At 40.3% G+C, this 13,165-nt stretch overlaps 1 protein-coding gene across 1 annotated transcript; it reads left to right on the top strand.

Annotated features, from left to right (window-relative positions):
- The first annotated feature begins 8,520 nt into the window (after positions 1 to 8,520).
- Positions 8,521 to 12,712, top strand: LOC147629136 (putative pentatricopeptide repeat-containing protein At3g01580). Its single transcript, XM_086812386.1, has 2 exons — positions 8,521 to 12,491; positions 12,589 to 12,712. Exon 1 carries the CDS (start codon positions 8,617 to 8,619, stop codon positions 11,383 to 11,385), a length of 2,769 nt encoding a protein of 922 aa, XP_086668512.1. The 5' UTR covers positions 8,521 to 8,616; the 3' UTR covers positions 11,386 to 12,491; positions 12,589 to 12,712.
- The last annotated feature ends 453 nt before the right edge of the window (positions 12,713 to 13,165 follow it).

Genomic DNA, 13,165 nt, shown 5'->3' on the forward strand with positions numbered 1-13,165 from the left:
ACATCCCTATCGAGTTACCTATAAATCCAGTGAGGTTTGGAGCTAAGCCCAAGAAGATATGGAGCTAGCTTCTTGTAAATCTAGTAAAATATACAAACCCAAAGAGGTGTTGACTCACATAATAAGTGTTTGAAAATTTGAGGATCCCATTGACGTGGATCCAAAGATGATTTGTGATTATGTTACTACACATGGTAATATGATTTGTTGATTGATAATACTCATGATGCCAAGATTCCTCACATAAGGACCATGTGTTGTGTAATGATGATACCCATGACGTTATGATATCTTAAATGATGCTACTCATAGTAGTGATGCCTTGTTTGAAGTTATGCCATAGGCAGATGGTCTTTCTGTGATGACACCACCTAGTTCAACTTTTGGGCTTTGACTTCTCTCATGAGAGGTCACTTCCACATGTTCTAGATAGAGATCTTCTCTAACTCATCTATGCCAACTACATGGAGTCCATGGAATGTATCCTTCACCTTTTCGGGTGGGAAACTCAAGGTGGACAACCTAATGGACATAGATGGTGAGTAATTGGACAATTCCAAATACATCATTTGTTGTATGTTGCCTTGAAATATTTTTTTTACCAACCAAAAAATGTATTAATTGAAGCATTTAAAAGAATATTGTATGAGGGCCAGAGGAGAGGCCCAGAGAGGTCTCTACCGAGTCGCCTCTGTAAGTCCAAGCATACGGAATGAGGGCTGGAGGAGAGGACAAGAAAGGTCCCTATCGAGTCACCTATAAGTCCAAGAATAAGGCATAAGGGCCAGAGCAGAGGCCCAATGAGGTCCCTACTGAGTCTCTTGTAAGTCCAAGAGGCATGAGCGCCAGAGGAGAGACCCAAACAGGTCTCTATTGAGTTGCCTATATAAGTCTAAGAAAAAACAAAAATAAAACCAAAATAAAAATGTTAAAATCATAAGAAAATTATAGAGGAAAATGATGTAATGATTTCTAGAACGCAGTTACTTATTGGGTGTTATAATTCTAGGACCCAAGGGAGGACTCACTTTGTGGATACCCAAAGCGGAAGCAAAATTCCCAGACTCTTGGAGAAGGACTTTCAGAGATGAAGCTGAATTCTCAGACGCATGGAGCAGAAGCAGGTGTTTACATCAAATCACCTACAATGTTGGTTGATGTGGATGACTACATCCACATCCACATCCACAAAGAGGAAGAGGAGGTTAAAGTTGGTGGCCTATGCTGGCAAGCTTCACCGACAAAGATGGTAGCACACTTGAGTGCCCATGGATGTGGATGACTACATCCACATCCACAAAGAGGAAGAGGAGGCTGAATTTGGTGGCATAGGCTGGCTGGCTTCACCGACAAAGATGGTAGCACACTTGAGTGCGCATGGATGAGATTCTCCATCGGCATATGCTTGTGGATACTTCATTTGATTTGTGGAAATCATCTTCCCACCATCTCCTTGGTCTACCATCAGTTTTATGGTTTTCTACATGATCATATTTTATGAATTGAGATGGCTTGCATTATACCTTTTAGCAACCACTTATTCACACATTTTCATGATGTACTTAGCATTGATAGGAGATAGTACAACACCAATTAAATAAAATGGAATAGAGGTGTTGATAGGTGTGAACACCCCCTAGCATTTTAGCATTAGCTTGGGTGTGAATACCCCCTAACATTACTAGCATTAGCTTAGGCTAATGAGTTGTGGGATTTGGTCATTAAAATATGTCATATCAAGAAGTGGTTACAAGAGAGATAGTGGGGAGTTAGGATCTTATGGAGGTTATGAGAACCCAATAGTCATATGGGTATACCAAGAGTCACATGGTTAGGTGGCTATATAACGCCCCTCAAGTATGAAAATTGGAGGGGGAATACACTATGATGTTTATTTGTGTATCTTCCATGTCTCTTACTTCATCCTTATGTGTACATGTGTACTCCATGGCTTTGTGTGCAGAAGCATGTGTTTTCCATCATGCTAGCAAGCCTATGATGATAAGGGCATACATAGAGCTATGCGTAGCTCTATGCTTTCTCATTAGAAGCATGCAACATACGCATAAATATAAAATAAACATTGAACAAAAAAATCATAAATTCATAAAATAAAAGCATTGGGTGTAAGGTTAGATCTTACCTCAAGAGCTAGATAAAGAGTGGGGATAACTTAAAGAGTCTTTACATTAACATAAAACAAACACATAAAAAAGGATTTAGTCTAGTTTTTCACCAAACGTAGAGATGCTTTATTTTAATGACAAGTGGCAAAGACTTTCCAACAATTCAATGGCCAAAATGAAGAGAAAACTGAAATTTTATTGGTTTACGTAATATTACAGAGGAAGCTCAAAAGGCATAAAAGTTTTTTTAATATATTGAAAATTATTTTCTTCATTTTTTAGTCATGATTGTGTGAAAGCACCATAAGTGGGAAGAAGAACTATTGCATACTTGTTTTCCATTGAGGTATAGGTGAGACCAGCATAAAGTAGACAAAACATAGAGGAAAAAAATAGATGAATTCATATCAAACATGGTTATTGAGAAATCAATGGATATGTAGAGAACAAAGCATAGGGGAACAAATATATGAATGCATAACAAGCATGTTTATTGACAAATCAATGAGTGAGTAGAGTAAAAGGAAATGCCACATTTGTTTACATGTATGTATAACTAATGAGGTGAAGGATTAGGGAACTATGAAATGAAGAGAAGTTGGAGAGGTCACAAAAGTCAATAACTTCCCAATCATGCAAGGTCACACAAGGTTAAAGGAGCTCATTCTTTACTAGAAAAAGATGCATATTCGAGTAGGCCATGAAATCTTCTATATATAAGTGAACAAATATTTGTGTGCTAGTATCTCAAATGGCTCTTCAATTTGAGATTCTAGGTTATAAAAAATAATGTTTGCACTAATCTCTTAAAGGGTTCTTCAATTAGAGATTCTAATAAGTTAGATTAACCACATTGATAGCCTAATTAAGGGACACTCCCAATAGTTGAATTTTACATCAAACAAGGCATGAAGTTTTGCTATGTACACTAGCCTTGAGTGCACGTTAATTTTTAACAAAACAAAAAGATAAACATGTGGATTCAATCATCAGTGGTTAGCTCAAAAAGGTCTCTTACTAGTGTGAATGGCTGATGGGCACCTAAATCTCTTGAAGAGGACTCTCTCTCTCAGTCTCTCTCTCTTCCTCGAGCCTACTTTAGCTTGTCACACAAAACTTGCATATAAAGCACTTATTTTTGTCATTTCTGTAATCTTGCTTTGCATAGACATTTTACCTCTCTTTTTCCATCTCTTGTACATCAACACCTCTTTTTGAAGGAAGAAAATAATGAAGGTAAAGGGACTCTTTGTCTCAACCAAGTAACAAAAGTACCTCAAGCGAGAAAAAACCATTTATAAGTTTTAGCTTGAGGAAAATGTAAAGGCTTCAATGAAGAGACAAATACAGCTCTTGCAATAATTTGTTTTATGGGCATCTACCATGGTGCTGGAATCCACCTTACTAGATTTACTTGGTACTAAGAATGAGCTATGTCATGGTTCATGTGGCACAGGCAATGAATACAAAATTATTGGTGTCTAGCCTCAACATTGGATACTTTGTACTTCTGTGATTATGGTGAAAAATTACACACATTCCATATCTCTTCATGGGACTAGGTGTGGGTGTCCTACTTGTGGTGCTAGAGCTAGGACTGGCCTTAAGATTTCCCTTGGGTTGGGCTTGTCACTACTGGCCTTACGATTTCCCTTGGGTTGGGCTTGTCACTGCTGGCCTTACGATTTCCCTTGGGTTGGCCTTGTCACTACTAGCCTAAACATGGTTCAACAAATTTCCTATCAACTCATTCATGCTCATATCCTTAACAAGGACTCTAGTTGGTGTTGGTTTGGAACCCTTAGCTAATGATGCATCCCCTCAATACAAGAGATCATCCCAGTGATGTTTATTACTAATAATTTTAAGGAGACAATGTTTTTAAGGCATTTGATGTTACAGAAGTGTCAGTAGATAGTTTTTACATCGGTACACTATAAGAGATCTACCCAATACTAACATTTTCTATAGGTTTTTTCAAGGAGATAACTTTTTTCAAGTATGTGCTCGTACAGGCATCAATATTATCGTTGGTAATTACATCAATATTTGCTTTGATATGTGGGTCAATATTTGTATTAGAATTTACTTATTGCATTTTATCAAAAATATTACTGAATGTACATTGATTTCACATCCTTTATAAGGTCCATAGCTCCAAAGAGTCAATATCTACAGTGATTTTGTATCTCCTATATCTTCAAACACATGATTTTGTATCTCCTATATCTTCAAACACATGATTAAAAGGGAATTTATCTCACCATCCATAAAAGGATGTGAGCATGTACTATCGATAAATTCACTAGATGATGATGAGTCCTGTTCTATCAATTGTTTCTCAATAACATCATCGTCCACAACATTTACATTATGACAATATCTTTGATTACCCTCCTAAGCATTGGGGAAATTATCACCTTCTTCCATTTCTTCCTCAATATCTTTCAATATCTTTGTCTTCAAATATGTGTGCTTTGAGGTGCAACTTGTATTACATATCACCATTTCAATTTCAATGAAGTTGGTTAGTTGGAACATTACCTGTTCCATATTATAATATCTACTGTGTTTTTTCCATTCTATGATAACAAAAAGATAATATATAAAAGAAAAATAATAATTATTTTCTTAAAAATATTGCCTGTTCATAATGTTTGCTCACAATGTTATGGTAGTACAAATGTATCATGACTAAACTTTATTAAGTTGGTAGCAAAGAATCTACTTTTATCTCTTCTGGTTGTTGCATTAGGACAATTGTAGACCACTTTAAATCAATGAACGCCAAGAATATATCTGTTAAATTACATAAAATTTATATTTATGGTACCATTGAATGTCAAGAGGAGAAGGAGGAGGGCTGAGTGGCGGCTCGGTGGCAAGCTCACAAAGAGCTCTTGCATATTAAATTGAATCCCAACACACACACACAAAAAAAAAGGGCTCTCTTTATCAAATCAGATTAAAGTCAAGCACATATAAGCAAATGAAAATCACACAAACATTAGAATCCAGTAAGTACTCAGCGCATTATATTTCATTGTTTTGCGACCACATATTCCACTTTGGTCTTGAGAAAAATTCTCATGTTAGGGACCACATTTCCCTAGTTTTATCCACAATCCCTTGTGCTTGGTTAAGTTCAAGCCCTTTCCTCTCATTGAGCTCCTATATCCCCAGAGAGAAGCTAGCGTGGCTGAGTCCCTCAAGTCATCCCATTTCTTGATGCCTTTAGCAATCAGGCTTGCCTGCCCTCCACCTTGATAGATCATACCCGGTTGTGCCACAGAGGTTCATTAGGTGAGGCGGTGTATCCCCACGACCTCATTAGTCCCAGCTTCCACTTCAGCTCATCAATCCCTTCACACCATTTTCTAACATAAACATATACAAAAGTTGTGGGTAACATAAACATATACAAATACCACATAAACATGAGGTTGAACCAAAATGGCAAGGAGAACAAGGCTCTAACATAAACATATACAAATACCACATAAACATATATAACATGAGGCTGAACCAAAATGGCAAGGAGAACGAGGCTCTAGAGCAAGGAGGACGAGGATCTAGTCATGATCATCCTCACTATCCCTATCACGATCTTTCTCCTGTCAATGCAATCTCATCCCCTCCTCTAGTCTCCCAAGCCCTACTAGCAGTCTACTGAGCTACCTCCTCTGTGTTCTCCTCACCGTGCAATTCCTACCTTTTACACAAATTAGTCAATGTTTGAATAATGTAATTAGAACTAAAATGCTGCTTAATTGAAATTACTTACAAAAGGAGCCGATGGAGGTAGCTGGGTCTTCAGATGCCTATAGCCCAAGTACATGGCCGTCTCTCTCTATCTCCTCGGGGTTGGGCTCCTGACCTAGTCCTTCAACTATTATTTTTTAAAAATTTATAGATTGATAACAACATCTAGTGCATACTTAAATGCACATAGAGGACCAAATGTAAACATTTTATTACCTTACAAAAGTGGCAAAATGAAGCCTTTCTTGCCCATCCGCCTATGCAACCTAGCTCGTGATGCCTCATATATATAGTTGAGAATATAAACACCCAACATAAAAAACATGTATATATAAATTTAGGATTTAAGACAATGTCTAGTAAGTAGCTAGAGAGTGACTATTACATAAATTTTTCATAGCTTAAATAGAATAAACACATTTGAGATCGGCTTAGACTTGCTTTAAGATGACTAGAGACCTTTGAAGGGAACCCAATATGGTCTAATTGTGGGAAATAATAATATAGTCAATTATAGCACAACAAAACTTAGTTTCCCAAACCCACTAAGCCTTAGAAGGCTAAACTCATTTGGATCCACCTCAAGTGAGGAGGTTTTGGAAGAAACTAACCAAATAAGTATAGATACGAGCATAGGAACTTGCGGAACACCTGGAAATAAGACCCTCCCACGATTCTTTGAGCTCCGAATTCATCATCTGGCTCTATAAATAGAAACATAAGCTTCATGAAAATGGCATGAAACTACCCTACTTTTGGACGAAGCTCCAATGAAGGAACGACAGAGCAAGACTAAGAACCTCAAGGTTTTCCTCCTCGAGAAGTAGTCAACATGTTAGATGTCACAATGTTTTTAACATTTTGGTATCGATCCTGAGCTGGGTTTATCCCAAGCTAACCACAACCAACAAGAGCCCAACAACTGCAGTTAGACAATCATGACATGTCTCTTTTATTATGTACCGTTAGTAGGGAGAAGTGTTCTTCACAATAATCGTGATATGTCTCTTTTGTTGTGTACTATTATTAGGGACAAGTGTTCCTCAAAACAGCCAAACAATAAGCACACATGGTGCAAGAAGTCCCTCCTTCTCAAGGAGTTCATTATAGATGCTTCTTCACCACATGAAACCAAGTTCTAGTTTTTCACCATTCGGACGAGGAATAGGGAACATGGGGAAGGGTAAAGTGCCAATGTCCAAGACTACTTCAAACCAAAGGGAACCACAAGGGCATTCACATAAGGTCTCCTCAGCCATAGTAAGCCTGCAGCCTCAAAGACAAAGAACCGTAGAGGACGAGTGCCATTGGAAACCACATGATCCCATCAGATAAGAAATCCTAAACTCTGAAAACAGAGGATTCTCTCTTATGTTCCACCACCATGTAGATATGCAGAAGAAGACATGCTTGGGAAGGCGTTAGAAGTGGGAAGCAAATGGAATAAGCTAATGGAAGGGGAAAACCTACATTCAAACCTATTCAAGCAAGCACCTATCTAGCATGCAAGAATCTAATAAAGTACATGCAAACAAAGTGCTCAATAGTATTCTATTGTTGCAAGAGAATGCTTAGTGCCAAAATAACTTATATATAAGTAACTAGTTTTCACACTAGGCCGACCAAACTTTAAAATAGCCCGACCACTATTATTAGTCTTAAGCAAGTATGTACACATGAGGTCCTTAGACTTTCCCTATTTGACATTAAGCTCAAGGTAAGTCCATTTTATATGTTACAATGGTGTCTTATAAAGATAAGTGCTCGTTCAAGTGGGTAAGATGCCAAAGCATCTTAGTATGGTAGGTTGGGTGGGTGGAACCATGCTAACCTACGAATTAGTTTAACATTCTTCAAGAGTATATGAGAGTGAGTGTGTCTGTGAGTGGATGTATAGAGTTAATTTATATTTATGGGTGTGTCTTATAATAAAATTTCTAACACCCTTAACCACCTCTCACATAATTTCACCCTATCCCAAACTATAGTGACAATTGCCTAAGTCTCTGTTATGTTTTCCCATCATAGTGGCATGACACTCCTTGACGATGGCACCCACCACAAAGGATAATTTTCGTAGCTACTTGTCATTGTGCAAGATGGATAACACTTGGGAAAGGTGGAACTCCTTGTATTGTGCTAAACCCTCTTTTTGCATGAGAGTGTTGCACCAGCATTCTTAGGGTTCTCCTATTTCATCAACCCTTCGGGTTCTCTTAGGATTCTACTATTTCATGCATTGAGAGTGTTGCACCAACATTCTTGGGGTTCTCCGATTTCATCAACCCTTGCTCTCTTAAAATCTTGCATACCTCCTCCGCCTAGGTGCACATTAGAAAAAGAGCATAGAATTGTCATACTTTGAATTAGTTTATATCAATCAACAATATTTCTAACGTGTATCTTCTTTTTGTGCAAGCGTTGCTTAAAAGCAATCTCCATCATTGATCAATCAAGGTGTGTGACCATTTCTTGCATGGACATCACTTGCGAGCATTGATAAAAATTTTAAAAGGTGCAACTTAAAACGACATTATTGATTTTGTGAATCAACTCAAGGTAATGTAGCATGCATAGTAATAAGATCCATACTACACGGCATTATAGTATTGTCTCATCACGTTCCAAGATTCACATGAAACATTGTAGAATGCATACCATACTACATTGCATTATAGTATTGTCCGGCAAAGAGGTATGAAACGAGTGCGTCTGTACGACATGCCGCATGACCTTGCGCATGTTCGTATGCGCTCCAAGGTGGGAGCGGCAGCCCAGGTTGGCTGCTGTCATCACAAGAAGAAGGTGGCCATCAAGCCATCAAGAAGAGAGGCAACACCAAGAGAATCCATGGAACCCAGAGAACAAGAGAATCGATGGGCGCCCACAGTGTGAAAGCGTCCGAAGCCTATGCGAGGAGGGGCATCTGGACAGGGCGCTGGATCTCATGGACCAGCATGGCTCTATGCTCTCTGAGGGTATGTATTGGTCTCTCTTGAAGCTCTGCAACAAGAAAAAAGCATTACAGCATGCCAAACATGTGCATGCTCACATGACCATTCATAGCTTGCTGCCCGTCACCCCTCTAAATGAGTACTTAGTGCTTACATTGGTGAAATGTGGTGACCTAGAAGCTGGTCTCCAAGTTTTTGACATGCTGCCACATCGGACCGTTTTCTCGTGGACTGCTGTAATATCTGGGTTTACGCATAGCGGAAAAGGTGAAGTAGCCCTACAATTGTATCAGTGTATGTTAGAGGAAGGTGTACAGCCAAATGAATACACATATGTCTGCCTTTTGAAAGCTTGTGGAAGCATACCCAACCTGGAATTGGGCAAGGCATTACATGCTCATGCCTGGAGGGATGGCCTTCATACACATGTTGTCATCGGTAGCACCCTTGTCAGTATGTATGGCAAATGTGGCAGCATTACTGAAGCAGAGAAGGTGTTCTTTGGATTGCCACAACATGATGTTGTGTTATGGACTACAATGCTCTCAGCATATGTTGAGCATGGCCAAGAACAGAAGGCCATACATCTATATAAACGAATGCAAGAGGAAGGTGTTAATCCTAATGAATGGACGTTCGTAGTTGCCCTTCAAGGATGTTGCAACCTTGCAGAGAAGGAGGAAGCTCTGGAATCAGTGAATATGATGCCTCTGGATATTGGCCGGATGCTACATGCTGATGCATGGTGGAAGGGCCTTGGCTCACAAGTCTTTGTCGGTAACAGCCTTATAAGAATGTATGGCAAGTGTGGGAGCACCCTTGAAGCAGAAAATGTGTTCAAAGTGTTGTCCAATCACAATGTTGTGTCATGGACTGCAATGCTATCACTATACGTTGAGCAAGGTGAAGTAGAGAAGGCTTTAAAGCTGTACAGACAAATGCAAGAGGATGGTGCAACTCCAGATGAGCGGACCTTTCTGATTATCCTTAAAGCATGCTGCACATTTGCAGCAATGAAAGAAGTTGTCCTTGAGCAGGCGCGATCATTGAGGGTGATATCTTTCGAAATTGGCCAGGCATTACATGCTGATGCTCGGAGGAAGGGTTTACATTCAGACGTCTTTATTGGTAACACCCTTGTGCATCTCTATGCCAAGTGTGGGAAATTTGTTGAAGCAGAAGATGTGTTCCCTGGGTTGTCCCAACATGATGTCATATCGTGGACTGTGATGCTCTCAGCATACATTGAGCAGGGCCAGGCACAAAAGGCTTTGCAGTTGTACCAACAAATGCAAGAGGAAGGTGCGAGTCCAGATGAGTGGACCTTTGTGAATGCCCTTCAAGCATGTTGCAAACTGGCAGAGAAGGAAGAATTTCATGTCGAGGAAGGTCAGTCAATCAGACAGATGCCTCTTGAAATAGGTAAAGCATTACATAACGACGCCCTGGAAAAGGGTTTCGATTGCGACATGTACTTTTGTAGCATACTGGTGAGCATGTATGGCAAGTGCGGAAGCATTTCAGAGGCAGAGCATGCTTTCTATGGCTTGTTCCATCATGACATGGTATCATATATTGCTATGTTGTCAGCATATGTTGAACAGCACCAGGGGGAGAAGGCTTTACAGCTGTACAGACAAATGCAAGAGAAAAATGTGACTATAGATGATACCACTCATGGTCACATCTTGCAAACCTGTAGTGACACTGGAAGTGTGGAGATCTGTAGGCTTATACATCATAGTGTTCTGTGGATGAGAAATGATCTGAGTATTTTACTGGCGACTCGCCTCATTTATGCATATGGGAGTTGTGCAAGTGCAGCAGATGCACAAGAAGTATTCAATTCCCTGTCCACACCTGATGTAGTGTCATGGAATGCCTTGATGGCTGGTTATGTCCGGGGTGGAAATTCTACAGAAACCCTTATAAAGTTCGAGGAAATGCAGATGGCAGATGTCAGCCCAAATACTGTCACATTTTTTTCTCTGCTCTCTGCTTGCTGTCAGACCGGTCTTGTGGATAAGGGTGTGAATTATTTTGAATCTATGGGCAGGGATCATAGCTTAAATCCATGTATTCAGCATTATGGAAGTATGGTAGACCTCCTTGGACGCACAGGAGACTTCACAAGAGTAGAAGACATGTTGTCAAGAATGCCAATGGAACCTGATCTGGCTATGTGGTTGGGTTTGCTGGGTGCTTGTCGAGTCTATGGCAATGTAGAGTTGGGCAAACAGTCATTCGATCACATAGTGCGTTTACAGCCCAAGCAGGCTGCTGCATATGTCCTGATGTCAAACATTTACATTGATGCTGGGATGCAGGACTGTGCAAAGGAAGTGGATAACTTTAGGCAGAAAGCAAGTGCATGGAAGAAGCCTGGAGAGAGCTGGATTGTACTCGATAAGAAAGTACACTCTTTTGTGGTAGGAGACAGCAAGAAGCTACAAGAAGAGAACTTGGATGATGTGTTACAGCAGATTAGCGTAGTGCTGAGACAAAGAGGATACATTCCTCATACAGAATATTATTCGAGTTGATTCTGAAGATCTGCAAGATGGTTTAGTTTACCACTGAATGAGAAGGTTCATAGGTAGAAGGAAGTACATAGTCACAACCCCATCATGAAAGACAGAAGGAACTTATGCCTTGTGGGCATGCCCTCATAAAAGAAAAGTGTTCCCAACTCCTTGAACCACACAACTGAACCCCATCGAATAAAGGGTCACTTTCTTCTTATCCTGGAACAAGTTCAAACAATCTCAAGCCATAGTCTATGGGTCTCTCCCCGTATTCCTAGATGCAATGCCAGATAATCTTATGGCCTATCACATCTGAGACATGAAGTAGTGCATTCCTAGATGCAGTGCCGGCGGATAATCTTATGGCCCATCACATCTGGGACATGTAGTACTTGGTCAAGGAATCCCCATGGGGGCCTCTACGGGCACACTGCACGCTGGCTCTCAGTTTCCTGTGCTGTTTGCATTGGCCAATTGCCAGCTGGACTACTCCTGGGGCTGCTGCTGCCTCTGACTACTACCTGGCTAGGTGGGTCCTCCTGCTGCTGAGATCTGCTTTTGGCCTACCAATAGTTTTTCTTACACATGCCTCATACAAGGGCATGCCTATGCAAATGACTTCGCTACAAGCATGCCAGTGGCATCTGTTTTGCCATGCAGAATACCACATGGATGCTCTTAGTCTAGAGCCTCTTTGTTCATGTTGGTGGTGGGGAGCAAGGCAAGGAGACGGAGAGTTTATGTAACTATCAAAGAGGAAGACATGCATCCAAATTAGTAGGCCTTTATGTCAACCCTCTATCTATTGCAAGCTTGTCGAGAAGCTTGAAGCCTTGGGGAAAGGTAAAGAAGTGACTCAAGCAAATCACATGCTGGTCCACAATTTGTTGGTAGAGGAGACAAAGTTTGAGAATTGGGCATTACAATGACAAATATTGCAAAACAACTATTGCAAGCTTGTCGAGAAGCTTGAAGCCTTGGGGAAAGGTAAAGAAGTGACTCAAGCAAATCACATGCTGGTCCACAATTTGTTGGTGGAGGAGACAAAAGTTTGAGATTTGGGCATTTACAACGACAAATATTACAAAACAATGTCAGAACATACCTGTTTTTGAGGAATCGAGGTTGGTAGAAACTTTATTGTTGCCTTCTTAACTAGATTTTGTGTTATATGTTAACTGATTTGGGTTGCTCATGCACTCTATTGGTTGTATCTTTCAGTTTAATGACTACATAAATCAGATTTGGTGGCTCAAAATTCTCTTTGTAGACCCGGCCTGTCTCTGAATTGGCCTCTTCCACCTGCGTGTTGTTGTTGTTGTGAATTTTGTTGCCATATATATAGGCAGTGATGTGTGTGAACACACTTAGGACCGCCGGGGTACTTTTTCCCTCTTTAGGAGGTTTTTTCCCCCGGCTTGTATATACGCCCATCATTCTAGGGCTAACTTATCTTTTGTACATTGACACAATCTAATACATTGTGTGTTGTGTGCATTCTTGCTTCTTCTTCTCTAAGCTTTGTGTGCTTTCCTGCAACGCTAATTCCAACAATTGGTATGAGAGCAGGCATCGGCTCCCAGGGCTACGCCGCCGGCATCCTTCGACTCACGTCCTTCGATTGAGGTGAGCTTTCACGAGCGCTTGCAAGTCCCTATACTCTACAAATATGTCCGTAGAGCTTTGTGTTCTCAGAAATCCCATCTGAGGTCGTTTCGGGCTCCGTTTTTGCATTGCAAGTTCTACACAGGTGTTTTCGTCATTTTCTGCAGAAATTTCGACAGTGCAGTTTTCTGCA

This window comes from Cibotium barometz, chromosome 18 (genome assembly GCF_041138505.1).
Source record: "Cibotium barometz isolate CiBa-2024 chromosome 18, ASM4113850v1, whole genome shotgun sequence".
In the NCBI taxonomy this organism is placed as follows: domain Eukaryota; kingdom Viridiplantae; phylum Streptophyta; class Polypodiopsida; order Cyatheales; family Cibotiaceae; genus Cibotium; species Cibotium barometz.